The sequence below is a fragment of the Kwoniella dendrophila genome, chromosome 2 (genome assembly GCF_036810415.1).
Source record: "Kwoniella dendrophila CBS 6074 chromosome 2, complete sequence".
In the NCBI taxonomy this organism is placed as follows: Eukaryota; Fungi; Basidiomycota; class Tremellomycetes; order Tremellales; family Cryptococcaceae; genus Kwoniella; species Kwoniella dendrophila.
The window spans coordinates 2,127,078-2,141,248 of record NC_089477.1 but is presented as its reverse complement, the minus strand read 5'-3'; the positions used below and the strand labels follow the sequence as shown (position 1 = coordinate 2,141,248).

The 14,171-nt window shown below is 38.6% G+C and overlaps 5 protein-coding genes across 5 annotated transcripts; 3 read left to right on the top strand and 2 right to left on the bottom strand.

The window, feature by feature from the left end:
* Positions 1 to 1,295: 1,295 nt before the first annotated feature.
* L201_002189 (uncharacterized protein) lies at positions 1,296 to 4,451 on the top strand (the record flags this gene model as incomplete). The annotated part of the gene is made up of 3 exons (XM_066217967.1): positions 1,296 to 1,619; positions 1,708 to 4,237; positions 4,306 to 4,451. 3 exons carry the CDS (start codon positions 1,296 to 1,298, stop codon positions 4,449 to 4,451), a joined length of 3,000 nt encoding a protein of 999 aa, XP_066074064.1.
* Positions 4,452 to 4,813: 362 nt separating this feature from the next.
* On the bottom strand, positions 4,814 to 5,686 carry L201_002188 (adenine phosphoribosyltransferase; the record flags this gene model as incomplete). Its single annotated transcript, XM_066217966.1, has 3 exons — positions 4,814 to 4,976; positions 5,116 to 5,432; positions 5,627 to 5,686. 3 exons carry the CDS (start codon positions 5,684 to 5,686, stop codon positions 4,814 to 4,816), a joined length of 540 nt encoding a protein of 179 aa, XP_066074063.1.
* Positions 5,687 to 6,421: 735 nt separating this feature from the next.
* On the bottom strand, positions 6,422 to 8,064 carry L201_002187 (uncharacterized protein; the record flags this gene model as incomplete). The annotated part of the gene is made up of 9 exons (XM_066217965.1): positions 6,422 to 6,560; positions 6,672 to 6,820; positions 6,905 to 7,000; positions 7,068 to 7,175; positions 7,248 to 7,373; positions 7,443 to 7,546; positions 7,627 to 7,755; positions 7,842 to 7,907; positions 7,998 to 8,064. The coding sequence occupies 9 exons, from the start codon at positions 8,062 to 8,064 to the stop codon at positions 6,422 to 6,424; spliced, it is 984 nt and encodes a 327-aa protein (XP_066074062.1).
* A 630-nt stretch (positions 8,065 to 8,694) lies between these two features.
* Positions 8,695 to 11,656, top strand: L201_002186 (uncharacterized protein; the record flags this gene model as incomplete). Its single annotated transcript, XM_066217964.1, has 10 exons — positions 8,695 to 8,754; positions 8,814 to 8,827; positions 8,896 to 8,992; positions 9,065 to 9,433; positions 9,497 to 9,853; positions 9,909 to 10,850; positions 10,909 to 11,003; positions 11,129 to 11,148; positions 11,215 to 11,333; positions 11,396 to 11,656. 10 exons carry the CDS (start codon positions 8,695 to 8,697, stop codon positions 11,654 to 11,656), a joined length of 2,334 nt encoding a protein of 777 aa, XP_066074061.1.
* Positions 11,657 to 12,138: 482 nt separating this feature from the next.
* Positions 12,139 to 13,997, top strand: L201_002185 (uncharacterized protein; the record flags this gene model as incomplete). The annotated part of the gene is made up of 9 exons (XM_066217963.1): positions 12,139 to 12,141; positions 12,314 to 12,381; positions 12,687 to 12,735; positions 12,817 to 12,922; positions 13,014 to 13,090; positions 13,167 to 13,267; positions 13,337 to 13,488; positions 13,613 to 13,837; positions 13,933 to 13,997. 9 exons carry the CDS (start codon positions 12,139 to 12,141, stop codon positions 13,995 to 13,997), a joined length of 846 nt encoding a protein of 281 aa, XP_066074060.1.
* Between the last annotated feature and the right edge of the window lie 174 nt (positions 13,998 to 14,171).

Sequence of the window (14,171 nt, the reverse complement as noted above, 5' to 3'; positions counted from 1 at the left end):
GTAGCTTTGGCATTGGCGAGGTTTGTGTCGGCCAAGGTAACTCATATGAATATGAGGGAAAGTACCATTCTTGCGCATTGTCAGCATGATGCTGTAGGGATTTCAATAATCTGTATCTTGAGATGTGTATGTCTATGTGTAAAATATAACGTTGGCACGTTACTTCCATGAAATGAATGTTTATGACTTGATATGCTAGTCTCCCTCGGTTGCTTCATATTGTACCGCAACTCTCTACCCAAGACAATCATAAGATTCTCGTCGCTGAATGTATCGAAGTATCGTTAACTACTCTATCTCTATTTTTAGGTTGGAATAAATTAAAGGGACGTCAGAGCATGACGTGGATTTCTCGGTGAGAGTATCTACTTGCTTATCGCTCTGCTATGACCCACTTTATCCTTATCATTCAGCTTTGTCCTCTGATCTTGTTGGTTCATATATATCACTCTGACTAGCATGTACTTCTTAGATTTCCCCTCATCTCTTATATTTCCACTTCTTCACCATATACGGTGTAAATTTTGACATTTTTCACCCTCCCCCTTCCCCTGACTATCCTCCTCTTCGACGGTATGAGGAACTTCATTGCCTCATGGGTTTTCCCGAGCGAATTATCCCTGTAGGGTTATCTCGGGTTTTTCACCCTTTGTATGTACATCTTTTAGTATGTAGTTTCGTCGGTTTGTAGTTTGTAGATGTGTGCTCTCATACTCAACGCCTAACAGGCCGGGGAGAGCAGCTAGGCGTGCGATTCATGCATGTCTTAGCCTCGTCGGGCGGTGGATGGGGTGGGATATCCCCTGTATCTCGTAGCATGAGAAAAGAAGTGAGAAAAGCGGAACTGACCGCAGTGTTATCAATGTATTACGTATTGATACAATTACGTTGTTAACGTTTCAGCTGGATATAAATATATAAATATAAATGATCCATTGTAGTTGTTTGTGGAGGAAGGTTAAGTTATACAAAAGTTACAATGACATACATACTATAATCATATCAACCTAATTGAACTATTAAAACAGCATACAGAATAGGTTACAAGACAGAAGGACAGGACTCAGGAATTTACTATAGTCATTGTTTATAAAAAAAAAGTGTATTGAAGGATTATCATATCAAGTATAATCCACATACCTCTTCGATAGACTTCAAAAACACACAAATTCGCCGCTTTGGTCTTTTCACTTATAAACAGCTTTGAACACCTCAAGAAACTCAACATCAACTGATTTAGCAATTGAATTGTATCATTGATCGTATGATCGCTCAAACAGTCGCGATATTGCATCATGCCCCCTTCTCCTTCAAGTAATTCGCCTCCCCATATCGATGCTAATGCCAATTCCGATGCTACTTCCGCGACGAATGATAATAACAACGATAGTATAACGAGGAATGAAAGACAACCGCAAGAAAACACAAGAGCATTGTTAAGCTCGCTAGAAGATCTGAGAGATAATCTGAGTAGTAGAGTAGAACAACTTAGTAATGCTGTTGAAAGATTAAGAAGTCAAGCCAATGAATTGGAAAGATCATTAGAAGGTGAAGGTTTAGGTTTAGGTGCAAGTGCGAACAATGATGAAGGTGTGAATTCTTCGCCTGCTCTTAGAGAAGTAAGTCTGAACTTTTCCTTTGTAATAGGCTAGCTACCAGATGAAAGGTGTTTGTTTGACTGATCTATATAATTTGCTGGCTTGGTAGTTGCGTGATTCGACTAGATCAAGACAGAGAGCCAGAGATATTGTAACTGCTTTCGAGAATCGTGAAACGCCTTCACTATTACCCCCACCAACCTCAACTACTGCCGCTGCTTCTCCTACTGCTCCTACTGCCGCGACTTCACCAACTGTACCACCTATTATCAGACAATTTGCAAGACCTATGACAACTGAAGAAATCAATACTCTTTTAGATAGAGCTTCAGCTTCAATTCGATCATCCAATAATACTCTAAACTCAATCACTTCAAATATGAATAGTAATCGTCAAAATACCATCAATAATAATAACAATTCAGACCATAATCTCAATAATGGCAATATAGACCCATGGATGGCTAGAGCAGAAAATATCGAAAACAGGATTAGGAGATTAAGTGAAACTGCCAGAGAATTAAGGTCAAGAGCAAACCAATCTCCTTCGTCCATCGAAAACAATCACCAGAGCAGCAGTAACTCTAATGCAACTCGACACATCATCAATACAAATTTAAATACAAGTAGAAATGGTAGTTCATCAGGTCCTGGTTATCCAATTAGGGTTTTAGGTCCAGCTACAAACGGTTCCGTAAATCCATATTCCAGAATCACTTCAACTCCTGATCGATTTCAAGCAATGGAAAATAGGTCAAGAGAATTATCGAATACACCTAGCTTGTATGAATCAATCCGTAATGACCTGTCGGAAATATCTAATAGTCTTAACAATCTTGGTAATTTACATAGATCACATCAACAATCGTCGACAAATCGAAATGTAAACTCTAATCAAAATCAACGAACATCTTCTTCTTCTGGAGCGAGAACACCTCAAATCATAGAAGCTATACCAATGTCAAGAAGAGATAGATCACGTCAAGCTTCAAGAGGAATCACTACCACATCGTCACCATCATTACTATCTAGAAGTAGAGGTTTACAACCTACCAATATATCTCAATTAGGTACTCAACCTGCTCCACAAATAGTCAGATCAAATCCCGCTTCTCCAGCAGCCATTGTACAACCTTCCCTTCCTTCTTGTACAATTACAGAAACTCGCACACATGAACATTTAGATAGTGGGAATAATAACAATCCTTCACTCATTCCGCCCAACCAACCTGTTAGACCATCAGCTCCTCTTAGAAATAACGACTTAATGGAAATGGCACGTAATATTGTTGAGGGATTCGAGGGATTATCAAATCCTCTTCCTCCGCGTAACTCAAGTCCTCTTGCAAGGAGTCAAGATAATACTGCTTTAGAAGCATCACAATCACAACCACCACGAAACGAGCGAAGCAATCCGAATTCGAACAATACAAGAAGGGATAGTAGCTTAACATATAGAGGTAGAAGAGTAGCTGCTGCAATGGGTGAAGCTCCTTCTCCTACAACAGAATCTGATGAAATGGATGAAAACGAAGTTTTGAGAACATGGCCTTTCTTAAGGCAGTTCCTACAGAATACACCGAATCCACCCATAATCAGAAGATCTGTTACTTCAAGGAGAAATGGTCAGACACCAACACCAAGCACACCTCAATCTAGAAGTGAGGAGAGAGCTAGACAAAGGATTAGAGAAACAGTAGCAAGAAGGCAAGATTCAACAGATGGGTTTATTCCAGGTCCTGCCCATGATAATGCTGGTAGTGATTCAATAACAGCAGGGAATGGTAATGCTAGAACAAGAACAAGAACAAATGATTATCTATCGGCTTTAGGTAGGATCAATTCTAACACAAATAACCAAAATCAAGACGATCATGAACAACACGATCACGATATAATCGAAGAAACTACGGTAGTTGTCATTGATTTGACTACGAATCCGCCTACAAGGCAAACTTTACCTAGATTCATCAATCCACAAAGACGTTCTACTCAAGAACGTGAAAGAATTAGATATGATAGGCAATTGGCTAATGAAAGAATATCACAAATTCAAAATCACACAAATCAACCTATACATCGTCAGACTCTGCCAATCACCAATCCAGATTTACCGTCAACGATAGATATGACGGCTAACCCTGATTTTAATCTCGAATCCGAGTTAGATAACATGTCTGAAGGGGTTGCTGATCGACTTATGGAAGATATGGGATGGGCATCAACTAGGAATTATGATGAATCCAATCTCAATTCAAACGTAAATCAAAATCCGAATTTACCCTCACCAAATTTCTTAGATTTTTATTCAAGAATAGGTCCTAGCCTTCCTGAACCATCTTCCTCGGGAATAAATGTTGAAGTTGATGTTGAAATTGGAGTTTTACCAAGATCACAAGGAAACGATAATAATAATCCTATATCACCAACTCAAGGTTTCTCATTAGCAAATATGGATAATGGTATGGAGGGTGTTATGAGAGCATTAGTTATTAATTCTGATCATGACGACGATACTACCGAAGACGAAGAAGAAGAAAGTGGAAGCGAAGGTAGCTCAAATGAAAGTGGAAGTGATACCGTCGAAGGAACTATATTCGAAGGTACAGGTGAAAGAACTGAAAATACACAAAGGCCAGGTAAGTTCAATTCACGATCACTTAATTATAATATAAAGTGGCTAAGCTGATATCTCGATTTCTGATAGCTCACCATATTCGATCAGCTACTACTACCACTACCACCTCATCCTTACCGTCTAGGATATTGGATCAAAGAGCTAGACCAACTGTAGAATCTCTCGATACAGATTTACATCTCTGGCCAACTCATTACACTCTAGCTGGTCTATGATTATGAGCACGATACCTTGAAAAAACCATTCAAACTATTCGAAATGACATTTCTCTTGCAAATCCGCACTGCATAAAAAGCTCGTACTTGAGTGAAGAGTAGAAGCAGAATCCCGTTAATTTTTGGTATATTGTTGACCTGTGAAATCATCCTTTTCCTCCTGCATGAAATCATTATATTCCGTCAATTTTGTAAAATATCACTTTTCTACTGCATTCATTGTATATTCTCGTGAACCCTCATTGCGCATAATATCTCGCTTGAATAGATAATCCAATATACCTGCATGTCTATATATTGTATGCATAATAAACCCATGTATCTATCTTGTCTATTATAAAAATTGATTCCAACGGTTTCGCTTAATCTTCAGCTTCAACGATCCAGTAAGAAGGAGCATCTAATTTTTCATGACCTTTTAAGAAAGGTAAACCAACGATGAAAACGTATTCTAAAGTTTTACCACCTGATTTTTTGATCAATTCACCTGCTGCTGAAGCTGAACCACCTGTTGCGATAAGATCGCTGAGAGAGGGGAGGCAGGATAAGCAGAGTATAATCAGTATGGATTAACGGGTATCAATCGGAAAAATAGAATGAATGTCTTGTAAAATTTATTGGTAAATGAAAAAAATAGTACGACTTTTTCTTTGAAATAACTCACTCAATGACAATGCAATTTTGACCTTGTTTAATAGCACCAGATTGAATTTCAAACTCATCTGTACCATATTCTTTTTCATATTTTACAACTTCAACTGAACCAGGTAATTTACCACCTTTTCTTACAGGAACAAAAGAACAATTTAATCTCATTGCAATGATTGGACCTAATAAGAAACCTCTTGCATCTAATCCAACAATAACATCTGGTCTAATATTATTATTTGAAGTTAAAATATGATGTGTTAAATGTGTTATTAAAGTTTCAAAAGCTACTGGATCACGTAAAATTGGGAATATATCAAGGAAAGTTACTCCCTAAGAAGGAATGAAAAATATATATGTATGTATGTTAGCTACTCTGCTCATATTGAATCGGCAAGGTCAACGTGTGCTTCACTGGAATGAGAATTTCACCTCAATGGCTCGAGTATGGATGTTCTCCTTGTTGAATTCTCCATATCGAAACGTGCGTTCACTCGTCCCGTGTTGTGATAGAAATGTCAACTCACCTTTTTTGGGAAATCAGGATGAACACCTAATAATGATTTGAGATAAGTTACGTCGGACATTGTGATTTGTTTTTTTTGCTAAGATCAGTGATAAACTATGATGAAAAGAGATAGTAATTTTCAAAGATAAAAATAAAAGGTTTTAACGAGATGAGGAAAGTTTTTTCTGGTTATACAAAATTACTATGAAAATATTTGTTTTCGTCAAGATTATTTATGGTATCATCACTTATTATTATGGTGACAAATTTAAAGCCCGAAGGGCGGTAATCACCGTTTAAACAAATAAACAGATCTCACCGTAAGAACCGGAACAACATTAAAGGGAAAATCAAAGAATCTCGCTTAATCTGCTGTGAGCGAACATTTCACTCTCTGATTGAGACTTGATGAAACGGTTCGTATGTAATCAGTAAACAGTAAATACTGGGCATGGTATGACATGAAGAATTCAGTCGGAATATATAGATGTCATCTCAATACAATATAGTCAGTGCGCCATAGATGCGACGGATGATCATAATACGAAGGTTGTGGCACTCAGGTCAACAGCTCAATCACATAGGTATATTTGATATTGTATAGTATCTATTTATTTGGTATATACTGTATGAATTGCATTTCCTATGGATAGTCATTGAACACATTCGGGCAACCAAGTGAAAAAGGCATGGAAGTAGGGGTGATATAAACACGTTAAAAGGTCATTAAGAAATATAAGAACGTTAGTTATGATAGAGAAAGAACGAAATCTAGGACAAATCAGACAACATTTTCATCTGCTCTGGGAAAAACCTAGAATTCTGATTTTGGTGCTGCTTGACCACCTTGTTGAGCTTTTGCAGAAGATTCTTTCAATGCTAATAATTGTTTTGATCTGAATGATTCGTAATGAATTTGGGCGGTTGTTTCGATCAAATCTTGAAGATGGGTTCTAAAATTAGATATGGGGTATAATTAGCTTCATTGAAGTTCGTCATTTGCATAGAGTGAATGACATCCATTTGACTGATTTAATAAAGCAAGGTCAAACCTCTAAACTTACCTGGTAAGGAAATTTCTTAAATAGATGAATTCACAATGTCTTTCATCTTCAACGTTAATTACACCCCATCTATTTTTTCTACCTCTTACTTGTTTACCATCGACTATGACTGATCTTTCTGAACCTACAATAGCGAATGGCAACATATTCTGATAGAATCAAACAGGTTCCAAACGAAAATCAGTAAATATGAAATGTATTGAATGACTGAAGTGTTTTGTTTTATTACTCACTCTGATCCTTTCATTGAATTGTATTTCTTCTTCCTCTAATTCGTCAACATCAAATGGGTAAAGTCTAATTTGGTTGTATTGAAGTTCTGCCATAACCTGTGAAATTTCGAGGTTCAGCCAAATTTCCCTGTTTCGCAATTCATATGGTAATAGAAATACTTACTCTTTGCTTGAAAGATACTCTTTCTTCCAAAGTCAATGAATCTGATTTAGCGATAACTGGAACTACGTTTACTACTTCTGCTAATTTCTTGAGAACAACGATATCGATCTGAATCACGACACTCATCTTCAGTATTCATACTATAACTGATACAGAAGAGCGGGAGGAAGTCTAGCTTACAGGTTTAAGAGTATGACCAGTTGGGTTGATGAAGAATAAACAACAATGGATTCTAGTATCTGGAATAAATCTATCTCTCATGGCAGTAAGCTCTTTTCTGAGATAAGCTGAATGTTGATCTTTGATCTGTGTTGTTAACACGATAAGGATGATAAGCATGTACCTTTAGTAGATAAGATACGAAGCAGTACTGACGTATTTAACGATAGGATCCCAACAACCTTCATTGTTTACATTATCACCATAACCAGGAGTATCAATGATATTTAACTTTAATCTGACACCATTTTCGACAATGACTATATATTGTTAAATCAGCGTTAATCAGCTTGTCAATTAAGCTAGTATAGAGTGATTTGAGCGTCAAACGACTACTTACCATGAGATTGAGAAGCAATTTCGGTGGTTTGTCTAGGTTGAACATCAGGTTCAAATCTACCTTTAGAATCAATTAAATGTGATGCGAATAATGTATTTATCAATGTTGATTTCCCTAATCCAGTTTGACCTGTAGAAGAGGATGACAACAGTAAAGTCAATAAACTATTCTTAAGGCGATCAAAGCTTAAGAAGGTAGGTCAACCTTCGACATACCAACCACCATAACATTGAACTGGAATCCTCTTTTAAGTAATTTATGTTCTATTTGCCTCGTGATAGCTGATTAAGATATGCCACAATATCAGCTCAAATCTCTGCGATATCATCTAGGAGCAATTTTGGCGATGAAGGGAGAAGACTTGAACTCACAGTCAAATCCAACGTAAGAGGCAGCACTGATTTCTTCAGGTTGAGGAGTTGCGACCGTAGCAGCCATCTTGGGTATGTTCTGATGGGGTAGAGAGATGTAAGTTTTACTGTTGAAGGCTTCCTAAATGCTTTGTTTTAGTTGTTCTGGGTATAAGATGCGGACGATGATGTCGATAACGAAGAACAAGAATGAATTCCAAAGGCAGCACGGACACAAGCATTCACCATTCATTCAAAACGTCAAACGTTAAACAGCAACATTCAACATTGAGACCCTGCCACGCGTATCTCAAAAGGGGGGCACCATAGAACAGCGGAATCAAAATACCTGCGTTAACGTAACTATAAACTATCGGGATAAATTGTAGGAAAATGCAAATGGAGATAATACACTACCAACATACAACTCACACGAGTTCCACGTTTGAACTGTTAAAGAGTGGCGAACACCGCGTCATGTGTGGTGTATGTCATAGACCGAGACCTTTTTTAGATGTCTCTGAAGATAAACAAAACAAATAAAACACAAAAACAAAAACACTTTAATCTTAACATTTCGCAACATACTTACAAAAGGTTAATGGACTACACTAACATCCTACATTCAAACCATTATCATCACTAGCACCAATCCAATCTCACTCTTTTCTAGCCTCGTATCATCAAAAACAAGAAAGGACTGTATTAATCGATCAATATGGCAGCACCAGAGCCTGAAGTATATCTGGCAGAAGGATTCGATCCTAATTCTTTACGTGTGAGTACACCAAGCTAAACCATCTAAGTCACCCGCTAATCAGTACATATGTTCATCAGGTACCTCAACTTCGGTAAGTCATGAAATTGTCTATAAAGTGATCGTTGAGGACTTCTTCTGACTGACATGCCCATTCATCAGATCAATCTTGCTCGCTTATGGACACGGATATCCTTCATCAGCAAAGAAAGCTGATTTATTGGAAGGATTTGAAGAACATGTTATGAGTCAAGCTCCAGTGAGTAGCAACGGTTTCTTCCTCCTTTGGCTCCCTTGACCTCAATTACTCACTATGCACACCTCGCTTTAGGCATTACGCGCTGCAGCTAAGAAAATAAAACCATCTGGTAAAGGAATAGTAGCAGTTTCAGAAAATGGAGATGAAACCCCTGCCGTGCCAGCTAAAAGACCTAGAGCTCGAGCGAGAAAGACTACGACTGTAGAACCTGAAGAACAACTTCCAGTGCCCCCCGAAGAGCCTCCAGCGGAACCTGAACCTCCAGCAAAGAAACCTAGAGCATCAGTACGAGCAAGGAAATCAGTATCAATTGAACCTGAATTGAAAAAGGCTTCTACCGCTGTTAAATCTAGATCCAGGAAATCGTCAGTAGCTGCTACAAGCCAAATTGATGAGGTAGATGATGGTGTAGAAGACGAAATTGAAGACGAAGCTACACCTGTATGTTTACCTGATTTTATTTTCTTCTCCTAATATCGGGCAAATACTAAGTATTTCATGCAGGCACCTCGATCATCAAGAGGTAGAGCTTCCTTACCGCCAACTCCTTCCTCTACACTCACTCCTGCAGCGAACAGAAGACAATCAGCGATTGGTTCCTCATCATCCGCTACCACAGAGCTTAGAACTCCAAGTGTTGGACCTGAAATCAAACCTCCTAAAAGCTCCAGAAAGAGTGAACCTGTCAGAATCATGGATCACTTAGCTGAAGAAAGCGAGAAAGAGGATTCTCCTAAAAAGAGCGTCAAACCTAAAACCCCAAGAAAATCAGCTGGTGAAGAATCTGGATTTTCAGATTTCAATCCTTTCCAGAGTGGAAGTGAAGCAGCCGCAGATAGAGAAAGACGACGAAGGAGAAAGGTGAGTAAGATTGTTTGGTGCTTCCGTTGATATCCGCTAATCCTTCTTTACATAGTCATCTATGGGGCTCGAAAGTACTAAGAAGCCAATACAACCAAGATTCTCCGAACCTGCTCCACAAATTTCCTCACCTACCACACCTGGACTTCGAAGAGTAGGACCCAGTAGAGAGAATCTTCGAACACCCCCTTCCGATGTCAAGGCAGCGATGAAACGAGAATTGGATGCTGCTGTAGAGTACAACCAGACAGTAGAAGAGAAATTGAATCAAATATCGGTCAGGGATGTAGACGAATCAACTCGGGTGACGGTAGAATCACACATGGTACCTGTCGAAACCAATTCCTTAGTCCGACGAGTGGAAAGTCAAATTGCTTCAGTACCGGCTGTACGAGCAACATTACCACTCTCTGCTCTATTTTTACTATTGCTATCGCTTATAGCAAACTTCAAAAATAAATCAACTTCTCTCGGATACTGTGATCCAGCATCAAATACCAACGATCTCATACTAAATCGACAAAGCGCTCTCGACAACACACGAGCATGTATCGCAAGAAGAGCAGCATTGGAGGCTGATGATCACGAAAGTGCAAAGCAAATCCATTGCGATGTAACCAATTTACCTCTCGTTCCATTTGTACCTCAACCATCAAGTTGTACACCTTGTCCACCACATGCAGAATGCTCAGACGGTGAAATTGTTACTTGCATACCTGAATACCTGCTTACTCCCCACCCTCTTGCTTTCTTTTCACCTCTGGCTGACGGTCTCCCAGGAGTCGGACCTAAAGCTTTTCCTCCAACATGTCGACCTGATACTGCTAAGAAGAGAATGGTTGGTGGATTAGCAAAAAGTTTAGAATCAGACTTGAGTATCGGAAGAGGATTGATCGTTTGTGCTGGTTTAGGTAAAGATGATGGTAAGAAAGGTGAAGGAGAACGATTTGGTGTAGAGGAGAACGCTTTGAGAGAAAGATTCGCTGCCAAAAGAGATGTAAGCTGTTTCAATGGGATCACCTTGTAAGATACGAGCTAATTATTGGCAAATATAGCCTCAATTCTCAAGAGAGCAATTCCATGAAATCTTCGAATCAGCCTTGAAAGATTTGGTAGAGCATGAAGATGTGATTGAATCAATTGACATACAGTGAGTTAAGATATGTGTAAGATATAAGCTAATGGTTGTAGTGGTAAATCCTGGTATGCTTCTGCTCGTACCGATCTTACGCTGGGATGTCGTGCCAAATTAGAAGCCAAGGATCTATTGGATAGATGGAAGTCTCAACTAGGATGTAAGTCCATAGTCAGCTTCGTAACTCCGCGCGAAGTCGTAAAGCTGATCATAACATATCTTCCAGCAACTGCTGCTGTTATTGCTGTCATCATGTATCTGCAATCTGAAGTCAAACGTCGTAAAGCCGAGAAGTATAGAGCAGAAGAGTTAGCACAAGTAGCATTGAAGCGACTGCAAGACCAGGTGAGATTTTCAGTCAGAACTCATCTTGTTATAGGATTTCGCTGACAACCACCATCCTATAGGAGCAATCACACTATGTTGATCCTGTCACTACGCCTAGTCCATTTATCCCTCCAGATCAATTAAGAGATTTGGTTATGCCACCTAAGGGATCGACTGCGTCAAGATCGCGTCTCTGGTCAAGAGTTCAGGAGCTAGTAGAAGCTAATGCGAATATCGCTGTAAGAGAAAGGGAGGTGAAGGGCGAAATGTGGAAAACATGGGAATGGGCAGGTGCTACAAGTGCGCCTAGTCCAGATAGACATGTAACGTGGGAAACTTAGTTTCAGAATTATTGATTTCGAGAACGATATTTCGTTTTTTTAACCATATATACCTATATACGTATTTTATATATCATTATTATCAGTGTAATCTCGGTTCTCCTTCAGGTGTTTATGCAGTCCCATACTCAATGCTCAGCATATCATATGTAGTGAATCTGGCGAGAATGATTCAGTAGAATGGAATATGCTATATGTGTAATGGGAGCTAAGAGGAATGCGAATCAGAGGTGGACGACCTCCACCTTTTACCTAAAGTTGACGCAATGACAACAATCATCTCGGAAACCCTATCATCTACTAATCCTCATCATTCTTTCAAACCTCTTTTCCTAAATATCAAAATCAGGTAACCTAAACATTTTCTCTAGCATTCTATCGCTTCCACCACGTCACTCACAACATTACTGGCTATACTCCTAATACTGGCAGCGATTTACCTATTTTCGACGAAGGGAAAGAAAGAAGAATATTCCGATAAGATGGTTAGTTGTTTTTGTGAATTTTCAATAACGCTGATCATGATGAAACTGATTTAATAACGATGAATATTTTCACCACCCAAAACTCGTCTTTTGTCCTGATGAATCCGTACACAACTCTCCACTATGACTATCCCTGCGCAACAACAACAACAATCAAATAAATTGAATGTAGCCTTTACCTGGAACGAAATCTCGAGATGCTGCTTTGATAGCTGAATTTAGGATGATCAGTGGAGCGTCGTAAGTTTGCTTCTAGTATTATGCCCATTGCGCAAAGTATAAGATGCGAGGAGGAATGGGAAGTAGCTTGTCAGATGTCAGTCTGTTAGGGGAAACCAAATTTAATGATAATTAAAGCATGGTTGAGGAGACCAATTCCGACGGTAATATGACGTAGAAATCAAAAAGTTTTTTGGGTCTTGGGTATAACTATTCAACTATTACTTAGATAGTGGATGATGTTTAAAAGAAGTTGCCAAAGCCATTGAAATCAGATCTCGTTATTGACTAATCTTTTTCTGCCTTTTGCCTTATAATTTAAATAGCGAGAAAATCGCCAGCTCATTTATCAAGAAGTATAAATCTACTGAAGCTGTCAGTGTAAAATCTTTCATTTTCAGAATAATGATTTCTATTCGCGATTATTCTCTGACATATTACATGATTTTGAAATAGGCTTTGGATGCATGGTACAACGATCCAGCTTCTGCTAATGGTGGAACTTCAACACCTAACAAAGGTCAGGAGAAGAAGCTAGGTGAGATTTGGGAGAAATATAAAGGTAAGCTGCTTGATCGCAATCACATAGAGTAAAGATTGAACTTTGAACTTTGAATGCTTTTCTGACTCGTCTTGATACCTGCACATAATAGATTCATCCGACCCTAAATTAGTCAAGATCGATGGTACCTTAGCTATCTGTGAAGAGCTCGGAGTAGACCCAGGGAGTGTAAGCCAACTCTCTCTTTATTCAAGTCAATATATTAAGCAAAGAAAGCTGACATTAAGATCTTGGTCACTTCTAGGATTCTGTTTTGTTCTGTCTGGCAGCTGATCTAGATTCAAAAGTCACCGGTGAATGGGAAAAAGAACCTTTCGTTAAAGGTTTAGCATCGTATCCTGGAAAGTAAGTCGAAATATGTTATTATGTATCAGTGTAATGCACTGGGAAACTGATTCCGTCTTATTCTGATAGTATCGATTCTCTCACATCACTGAAAAACTATCTTCCAGCCCTTCGCAAAAAACTGAATACCGATCCAACGTATTTCAAAAAAGTTTATATGCATACTTTCACTTTGGCTAAAGGTCAAGATTTTGGTGCCAGGACTTTACAGCTTGATACAGGTGAGTTTTATACCCAATAATATAGGTTTGACAAGCATTATCCGCATCTATGCCTTATCTGCTACGTTTGCTCAATTTGCTTATTTACGATAACTGATTGATAATTAATGCTCCGTTGTTTCAGCTCTCGACTTATGGACACTGTTCATTCCACCTGCATTGACTTCTTCTCCTTCAGCATTGCAACGTACATCTGATCAGACACCACCACAATTCGCAGAAGAGGAATTCGATTTATGGATTGAGTTTATGAGAAAAAAAGGAAAGGCTGTCAGTAAAGATACTTGGAGTTTATTAATTGATTTCATCAGAAGTATCGATAAAGACTTCAAAGAATATGATGATGAAGGTAAGTGCAATTTCTCAATGACCTTTATAACACACAGCCTTCCGGTCTTCACATGTAGCGATCATAACTGACAGGCTTTGCTTCTCATTAAACAGGTTCATGGCCTTCTACAATAGACGATTTCGTAGATTTTGTACGTACTAGACGAAGCAGTAAGTAAAATAAATTAGAATGTGGCAATAGATCTAAAATCATCATTAATTACTGTCATTGGCGTACTGTTCCTTCCTCATATTTGTATATATATCCAAACTACAGAGATGCGATAATATGTAAATTAGCAATTCATATCCATGTGATCACGGTACATGATGAAAGTGTGAATATAGTAAAG